Source organism: Drosophila tropicalis, unplaced genomic scaffold (genome assembly GCF_018151085.1).
Source record: "Drosophila tropicalis isolate 14030-0801.00 unplaced genomic scaffold, ASM1815108v1 contig_814, whole genome shotgun sequence".
In the NCBI taxonomy this organism is placed as follows: Eukaryota; Metazoa; Arthropoda; class Insecta; order Diptera; family Drosophilidae; genus Drosophila; species Drosophila tropicalis.
The window spans coordinates 77418-86715 of record NW_027173305.1 but is presented as its reverse complement, the minus strand read 5'-3'; the positions used below and the strand labels follow the sequence as shown (position 1 = coordinate 86715).

The 9298-nt window shown below is 40.8% G+C and overlaps 2 protein-coding genes across 2 annotated transcripts; both read left to right on the top strand.

The window, feature by feature from the left end:
• Positions 1–1229: 1229 nt before the first annotated feature.
• LOC137580161 (uncharacterized) lies at positions 1230–5279 on the top strand. Its single transcript, XM_068294084.1, has 3 exons — positions 1230–2369; positions 2483–5014; positions 5208–5279. Exons 1-3 carry the CDS (start codon positions 1230–1232, stop codon positions 5277–5279), a joined length of 3744 nt encoding a protein of 1247 aa, XP_068150185.1.
• Positions 5280–5687: 408 nt separating this feature from the next.
• Positions 5688–6593, top strand: LOC137580160 (uncharacterized). The gene has a single exon (XM_068294083.1). It carries the CDS (start codon positions 5688–5690, stop codon positions 6591–6593), a length of 906 nt encoding a protein of 301 aa, XP_068150184.1.
• Positions 6594–9298: the final 2705 nt, after the last annotated feature.

Here is a 9298-nt window from a genome sequence, read left to right as displayed (position 1 = left end):
TTTTTTTTTTTTTTTTTTTTTTTTTTTTTTTTTTTTTTTTTTTTTTTTTTTTTTTAATTTTTTTATTTTTTTAAAAACATATTTCTATTTTTTTTTTTTTTTTTTTTTTTTTTTTTTTTTTTTGTTTTTTTTTTGGTGGTTTGCGGTTGGGGTTCTCGTTTTTTATTTTTAATTTTTTTTTTTAATTTTTAATTTTTTTATTTAAAATTTTTTATTTTTCTTTCTCTTTTTTATTTACTTTTTATTTTATTTACCGTATGGGGATCCGAAACCCTTTACTAATACCTTAAAATTTAAAAAAAAACCCCCCCCCCCCCCCCCCCCCCCCCCCCACAACAGGTTTTGTGGGGGTTTGGTAAATGGGGGGGGGTTAAAAAAAATTTTAAAAAAAATTTTTTTTGTACATTTTGTTTTTGGGTTTGTTTTTTTTTTTTTTTTTTTTTTTTTTTTGTTTTTTTTTTTTTTTTTTTTTTTTTTTTTTTTTTTTTTTAAAGGTTTTGGTTTTTTAGGTAGAGGGGTTTATGGTTTGGGGGGCGGTAGTTGGGGGAGGGGGAAAAAAGCAGTGCTTGATATACATATCTACTTATATATTGTTGCAAATTCGGGCCTGCGAATAAACTTCGTACCACTGTAACACAAAACGGAACTCTGTCCGAACAAACAGAATGACGCTCTTTAAAAACTTTAAAACTCTCTCTCTCTCATTCTACTCTTGCGGTACTTTATTATACATAAGTAGACACATAAGCGCGAAAATACGCAGCCGCATTGATCTAAGTACATACATAAGAACCGCGTGTTCAGTTGTTTTTTCGTAGCCAAGAGGCCAAGACTAGAGTAAGTGGAATGAGATTGTATAATTATTAGTTATAAGAAATTTGTAAAATAACCTGAAATTACTTGCAGAATTAAAAAGCTTACGCTGACCTAACTTGAGGATTAAATGGATTAAATTTATTTCAAAGGCACTGGCGGAGCTAGATTAACTAGTCGAACGAGCAACAATTCTTTTTAATTTCTATCGGTGAAATTCTTTTTAATTTCTATGGTGAAATTCTTTTAATTTCTACGTGAAATTAAATTCACTCTTTCGTAAAGAATTCTGAGCAAATTCTTTAATTCCTACGGTGTAGTAGAGCTACGGAGACCTAAAGAGGAGGGACTAATACAAATCCCAAGGAAAGAACAAATTTTAATTTTACCACGCGTAAAATTACGTACATATAGACATGGCAACGACTGGAAACTGTGGTCTGTGCCAGGAGCCGGCCAACCAGGAAATGCTCACATGCTCCAGGTGTGCATCTCAATTCCACTGCACCTGCTGCGGATCGGAAAACAGTGCCACCTCGAGTTCCTGGATGTGCGAGACATGTCGCCACGTGTGTGATGAAGGTGAACATAACCTCGAAACTGAATCCCATTTCAAGGTTAACCACCCAGGCAACAAAGATCAACACGTGGAAGATGAAGCAATGCCGGAAGATCAGCAAATACTTTTGCAACAATTAGAGGACGAAATGTGCCTCGAAAGGGAATATCTGCGCCGTAAGTACGCCCTACTCAACCCGAGAGTACAGTCAAACGGAGAAGCGAAGGATCATCCACAACATGCTGCTGGAATACATCGATACATAATGATGACGAATGATAGTGCAACCAATACTCCACAGGCGACGAGTACCAGAGCGCAGAGCATGCCGTGCAAAACCAACGGCATAACACCACAACAAGTAGCTGCTCGACAATCAATGCCGAGGGAATTACCAGTTTTCAAAGGAGATCCAAGAGAATGGCCACTTTTCATAAGCACCTATGAAACTAGCACCCGGATCGGTGGATACAGCAACGAGGAGAACGCTATGCGTCTGCAGAGATGTCTGAAAGGTAGGGCCCTTGAAGCCGTGCGAGACAGCCTACTGTTCCCAGAAATGCTGCCGAGCGTTATAAGTACTTTGAGAATGTACTTTGGACGCCCGGAACACATAATAAAACTGTTGATGGAGAATGTGCGAAATTTGCCTCCTCCAAAGGGCAAGCTAGAACCGCTGATCGAGTTTGCATTTGCGGTGAAAAATATGTGCGCTACCATTAGGGCAAGCAAGCTAGATGCGCACCTGAACAACCCTACGTTATTACAAGAGCTTATCGAGAAGACGGGACCTGATATGATGCTTAACTGGGCTCTACATTCAAAATCCATACCCTACCCGAACATACAGCACCTAGCGGATTGGTTGTTTGAATTGGCGGAAGCGGCGAGTCGCGTATCTACGCCCAACATATTACTAGAAAGCGACAAGAAGAGAATCAACAGAGGAGTGATGCATACACATACCGCAGCGCCTACAGATAGCCCTAAAAACACAGTCTGTGCGATATGCAAAGGACACCACAAACCAGTGTCTTGCGAAAAGTTGTTGCGGATGTCAGTCGAAGCCAGGTGGAACGCGATAAATAACCATCACCTACATGTGCTCAGTGCCTCAAAAACCACAAGGGATCCTGCTGGAGTCGCGTAGCTTGCGACATAAATGGCTGCAAAGCAAAACATCACCGTCTCCTTCATAAGGACGTGACGGAAAGCGTTCTGCACAATCATCGTGGGTCACTAACCAACCAGCCAGAATGCTATGTTCGAATCGTTCCAGTCACTTTGCACTCCAATTCGAAATCCGTCGATATCTACGCATTTATGGATGACGGATCGACTCTAACACTTGTAGAAGAAAAATTGGCTGATGCGCTCGAAGTGAAAGGTTTCGCCAATCCACTATGCATTAGATGGACCGGCGATGTTAGTCGGCAGGAGCCGGAATCCAAGCAGCTGAACTTGAAAATCTCAAAACAAGGACTGGGCAATAAATTGTTTAAAGTAAATGAAGTCTGTACGGTTAAGTCCATTGGTCTTTCAGCCGAGACGATGATAGCAGATAGGATAAAACAGAGATATCCGCATTTAAAAAACCTGCCTATCCCGAGCTTCATTAACGCAATGCCTCAAATGATAATCGGCAGTAATAATCCGAATCTCATAGCTTCGCTAAAGGTGCGCGAAGGAAAATGGCAGCAACCAATAGCTGCAAAAACGAGACTAGGATGGACTATATATGGCGGATCGGGACGATCTGGGGGAGGACTCAACCTGCATCGCTGTCAATGCGATCTGGATTTGCATGAGATGGTTAAAAAACATTTGCTAACGGAGGAAAAATCACCGCCGATATTTACCAAGTCCCCTGATGAAGAGCGATCTCTACAGATTCTGGAGGACACTGTTAGTTACAGCTCGCGGACGTACACCACGGGATTGCTTTGGAAAGATGGGCCCCGTGTATTTCCAAATAGCCTGCCGGTAGCAAAACGACGACTCTTATGCATGCAAAAGAAAATGGCAGCAGACCCTCCTTTTGCGAATGAGCTACATAATCAAATACAAAACTTGATAGCCAAAGGCTATGCCAGAAAGTTGCCAGAGGAAGAAATCAGGGAGAAACCCGAAAACGCATGGTACTTACCCATTTTTACTGTACGAAATCCACATAAACCTGACAGGGTCAGATTGGTGTGGGACGCGGCAGCTCAATCATCAGGAGTAGCCCTAAATGACTTCCTTCTAAAGGGGCCCGATTTGCTCGTGCCCTTGCTGCAGATTATGTACAACTTTAGGATGAAAGCAATCGGCGTGAGCGGTGACATCGCCGAAATGTTCCATCGAATAGCAGTACGAGAAGAAGACGCTAAAGCACAACGATTCCTATGGCAAAATCAGACAACCGGAGTCGTAGAAACTTTCCAATTAAATGTGTTGACATTTGGAGCCACGTGCTCACCCTGTATAGCGCACTATGTGCGCGACTTGAACGCTAAGAAACACGCGGACGAGTTTCCTGCGGCAGCTAAAGCTATTCAGTCAAGTCACTATGTAGACGACTACATCGATTCATGCCATTCAGAAGAAGAAGCCATTACATTAGCGAAGGAAGTTAGAGAAGTCCACGCACGCGGGGGCTTCCATATGCGCAAGTGGTGTTCGAACTCCAAACGGGTACTCGCTGCACTTTGCGACACAACAACCTACGACGAAAAACAGTTCTTTAACAGTGAAGAGATACACTCTTATGAGAAAATATTGGGCATGCGGTGGAGCCCACATCAAGATGCCTTCACCTATGCACTAAAGTTTGTACGCCTGAAGCGCAACATAATAGCGACAAAAGTCGCACCAACCAAAAGGGAAATTTTACAAGTTTTGATGTCAGTTTTTGACCCCATGGGTTTTGTATCCTGTATAATGATGTATCTCAAAATACTGCTTCAACAAGTTTGGCGATCGAAGATTGATTGGGATGAGGAAATACCACCCAATCTGCAGGATATGTGGCAATCATGGCTGTCCTTCTTACCCTTGATAGAGAACGTGCGAATTCCGAGATGCTATTTTAAAAATTGGCATGCAAAAGACTGCCGAGTTCAAATTCACGTATTCGTGGATGCGGGAGAAGACGCCTACTCTGCCGTTGCGTATTTCCGTATCGAACAAAATAACCAAATACTTTTGAGTCTCGTTTCAGCCAAATCCAAGGTAGCTCCGTTGCAGCCGCTTTCGATACCCCGCTTGGAGCTACAGGCAGCAGTAACTGGAGCGCGACTGATGAAAAATATAATAGCACAACATGAAATCGACTTTGAGGAATGTTACTTATGGACCGACTCGAAAACGGTTCTAGCGTGGCTCATTGGAGATCCACGACGATATCAACAATATGTAATGTTTAGGATAGCCGAGATATGTGAGCTCACAGATGCCAGAAACTGGAGATGGGTACCAAGCAAACTAAATGTTGCGGACATCGCCACCAAACGACAACATAGGCTTGAAACATATACACAATGGTTCGAAGGACCCAAATTCCTAAAACTACCGCCGGCTGATTGGCCGACGGAAACTACCAATGAAAGGACAGCCACTGAGGAACTGCGTCCTCGTTTCCTTCACATGCGAAGGGAATCAGTAAGAATCAATTACGAGTACTTTTCAAAATGGAATCGATTGACACGGGCAATTGCATGTTGGCTTGCCTATAAGAGGAAATTGATCAAGAAAATACGTATATCAAATGAGAATACAAACCGACCGGCATCCCAAATTAATGAAGCCAGAATGTTTCTTTACCGGAACATACAACAAGAATGTTACAACGAAGAGTACACAGCCATCGAAAACGGCCACCACGTTTGCCGGAGCAGTCCACTATGGAGGTTACAACTCTTTCTAAATGACCATGGGGTATTGTGTGTACGCGATAGAGCCAGTCGCTTCGCTGGCATCCCTGAAGGACGAATCGCTCTACCCACCCAACACTGGGTTACAAAGCTGATAGTCCGGCACTACCATGAAAAAATATTATCACATGAATCATGAGACAACAGTAAATGAGGTGAGGCAAAAATATTTTATTCCAAAACCAAGACCTCTCCTTAAAGGGATTCGTCGAAATTGCCAACAATGTAAGCTGAGTAGTGCTCGACCCATGGAACCCTTAATGGCGCCCCTACCGAGGGCTAAACTGGGTGCATTCAAGCCAGCGTTTACGTATGTAGGAGTTGATTATTTTGGGCCACTAACAGTTATCGATGGAAGAAAGTCATTGAAAAGGTGGGGCATGCTGATAACCTGCCTCACAATGCGAGCAATAAGCATTGAGATCGTGCATAGTCTAACCACAAACTCATGCCTAATGGGCTTAAGACGCCATATATCGCGCCGAGGCATACCAAAGGAAATATATAGCGATAACGGGACTAATTTTCGAGGGACCGATGCCTTTCTTAGAGACAAACTTCAACTGGAAGATGCAAAAATGCACCGAGAATTGTCGCAGCAGGAAATATCGTGGTACTTCAACCCACCGTCAGCTCCTCACATGGGAGGAGCCTGGGAGCGCTTAGTGCGTTCCGTTAAAACCGTGTTATACCGTATAACACCCAATCAAAAATTCTCAGATGAAAGTCTTCTTACCGCAATGGCAGAGGTGGAAATGACGGTCAACTCTAGGCCCCTGACATACGTGTCCCTGGACGACGAAGACCAAGAAGCTCTTACGCCAAATCACCTGTTGCTTGGCTCATCAAATGGAGAAAAACCGATTTGCGATCCGGAACGAATCGACTATAAATGGTCGCTCCGCCAGAGTGAGATGTTCGCCAACCTATTTTGGAAACGCTGGGTCAAAGAGATGCTACCAAACATAACACGAAGGTCCAAGTGGCATAAAAAAGTAAAGCCAATTGGTGTAGGCGATATTGTACTTATAGTGAACGAAAATCAGCGTCGTAATACCTGGACAAAGGGTCGAGTGGTCGAAGTGACCACCGCAGAAGATGGTCAAGTCAGGCAGGCGAAGGTACAGACACAACTAGGTGTCCTCTCCAGACCAGCAGTAAAGTTAGCAGTCCTCGATGTCGGGAAAAATGAAGCAAGCTCCAGTGGCTCGCTTGCTGGGAGGGGAATGTTGCCGAAATTCGGGCCTGCGAATAAACTTCGTACCACTGTAACACAAAACGGAACTCTGTCCGAACAAACAGAATGACGCTCTTTAAAAACTTTAAAACTCTCTCTCTCATTCTACTCTTGCGGTACTTTATTATACACATAAGCGCGAAAATACGCAGCCGCATTGATCTAAGTACATACATAAGAACCGCGTGTTCAGTTGTTTTTTCGTAGCCAAGAGGCCAAGACTAGAGTAAGTGGAATGAGATTGTATAATTATTAGTTATAAGAAATTTGTAAAATAACCTGAAATTACTTGCAGAATTAAAAAGCTTAGCTACGACCTAACTTGAGGATTAAATGGATTAAATTTATTTCAAAGGCACTGGCGGAGCTAGATTAACTAGTCGAACGAGCAACATTTTTTATTAAGAGATCCCCCATAGAAAAAAAAAAAAAAAAATTATTTAATAAATTAAATTTTTTTTTTTTTTTTTTTTATTTTTTTTTTTTTTTTTTTAATATTGATTATTTTTTTTTTTTTTTTTTTTTATTTTTTTTTTTTTTAAAAGAAAAAAAAAAAAAAAAAAAAAAAAAAAAAAAAAGATATTTTTTTTTTTTTTTAAAATAATTAAAAATAAAATTTTATTTTAAATATAAAAATAAGTTTTTTTTTTTTTTTTTTTTTTAGTTGTTTTTTAAAAAAAAAACTTCTTAAAAAAAAAGGTAAGGAGTGACAGGGGAAAAAAGGGAAAAAAAAAAAAAAATGGGCCAGGCGACCAAAAGTTAAATGCAAAGTTCGGAATGTGAAAATGAACCAAAATGAAAGTTATTATCTTGGTTTTTTCTCATCCTCGCCCCCGCCTCAACCCCTGTGCCTGTGGGCTGTTCTTCATATTATTATTATCTGGCTTAATTGTTTTTCTTTCAAATTTCAACAACTGAGCTAAAAATCTATTAATATATGGCCCTGCTCCCTTCTATCGGTTGAGTTTAAGCGTCGACCATAGGCCAATGCTCGTTTATTTCCGCACGGAAATTGCCCAGTGTGACATGGCAATATTATGAACACGCTCCCAACAAGAAGGCAGAGGCTCATCTGGTTTGCCCTGGTCTCTTTATTCTGTCCTCTCCTTTTCTCTTCTCTGCCACTTGTTGGTCTTGCTGAGCAAGACATCAGGTGTTTGAATGATTTGACAAAAAGTGGTGGTCGTTTTTGCTTCGACTGTTGTCTGTTTTATTTTGTTTACTTTTATTATTGAGATTCCTGGAGTAGTCTGTCTGGCATCCAACGTTAGCCATGTTTGATTGGCTCTAAGCTAAGGTGTGTGCGAACGACTGTCAATTGTTTTTCCTCATAGCCGAACATTTGACTTTTGCTTTTGCTGTTGTTTAATCTTAATTGATATTCAGTTAATGGAATAGACGTGGCATGGATTTTCGCCTGTCACCGACAGAATCTGAACTAAGCCAAGACAAAATGCAGTATATCAAAGGTTGTCCAGAGTAACAAACAATTTCATCTATCGATGCCATCCATTTTGAAGTTGAATAGCAAGAACAGAAAATAACAAAAAAAAATGTACATAACAAGCACGTCCAAGACTCATTAATAATTTTTGCTCTGTGCATAATTATATAAAATATGTATGAAAAAAATAAGAAAAACAAAACAAAAAATGGAACAGAGATCTAGAAAGAGAGATAGAGAAGGAAAGACAAGGCAACGGAAATTGCAATAAACTTGCAGTTTTTGGAAGCAACGACGATGTTCACGATGACGCACTTAACTTTTAGTGTATCTGGCAATTTTTACTACACAACTCAAAGACCCATGGATGGCAATGGCGACGGCGTCATTGTCGATGACTTCGCTGTGGCACTTGCCTGCAACTTTGTCGGGGAAATTAAAGACGAAACTTGTCAAAAACGAAAAGAGAGAGAGAAACCCCACTCCCACACACACTAAGGCAGTATTTATAAATCATGACGCTCCACGCACAAAGACAGGGAAAAGGGAAGGGGAGTTCGTTTGTCCAGGTCTCCGCTTTGGGTGGGCAGCAGGTTTTGGATCTCTCACTTGTCGCACAGGATGTTTTATCAAACTATTATAATTACGTTGGAAAGACAAAAATTTTAATAAATGATAACTTTTTTGTCGTCAGCTCGTCGCAACTTATTAAAAGTAAAACGCACAGCATGAATCGAGGAGAGTTTTCGGGTGGGAGGGAGTTGGCGTAAATAGGGGCAGTTTGTTGGGCGTGGTTGCTGGGCGTGGACGTTGCTTTATTAACGAAACGTTGCCAAGTTAATTTTGTCATCAAAGTTTATTATGCCAAAAGTATCCACGTTCTTGTTTCACATCTACTTTGTATCGGCACTCTTTCGACTTGGACACGGCTGCAAGAGGAATACGTAAACAGATATTCAATATAAATTGTCAGATATAAGGACAATGAAATTGCAGTAGGATACTTGCCAAAACACAAGATTAAAAATTTAATCAACTGAACAAACAAACTTTTCAATAATCATTAATTAAATAAGTTGATAAACATTTTGCCAGATCTAAAATATTTCTGTATAAAAAGCATAGACTTAATCACTATATATAGTATAAGCAGCCAACATCGGCTGTGCCAAAGTTTATCTTTAAACTATCACTCTACCCGCCCTTTGCCTTCACCTTTACAAGCCCATTGTATATATACATAAATACATATATCAGGGATCACATATACACATGCAGTTTTCGTAGCTTTGGGTCTGCATACACAGGAAGGACGGACGGACGGACGAACA

Coding starts and splice junctions, on each gene's coding strand:
- LOC137580161 (XM_068294084.1), top strand. CDS start 1,230: ATGGCAACGACTGGAAACTGTGGTCTGTGCCAGGAGCCGGCCAACCAG. Junction 2,370..2,482: donor CAGATAGCCCTAAAAACACA/GTCTGTGCGATA, acceptor ACATGTGCTCAG/TGCCTCAAAAACCACAAGGG. Junction 5,015..5,207: donor TTCACATGCGAAGGGAATCA/GTAAGAATCAAT, acceptor GTTACAACGAAG/AGTACACAGCCATCGAAAAC.
- LOC137580160 (XM_068294083.1), top strand. CDS start 5,688: ATGCGAGCAATAAGCATTGAGATCGTGCATAGTCTAACCACAAACTCA.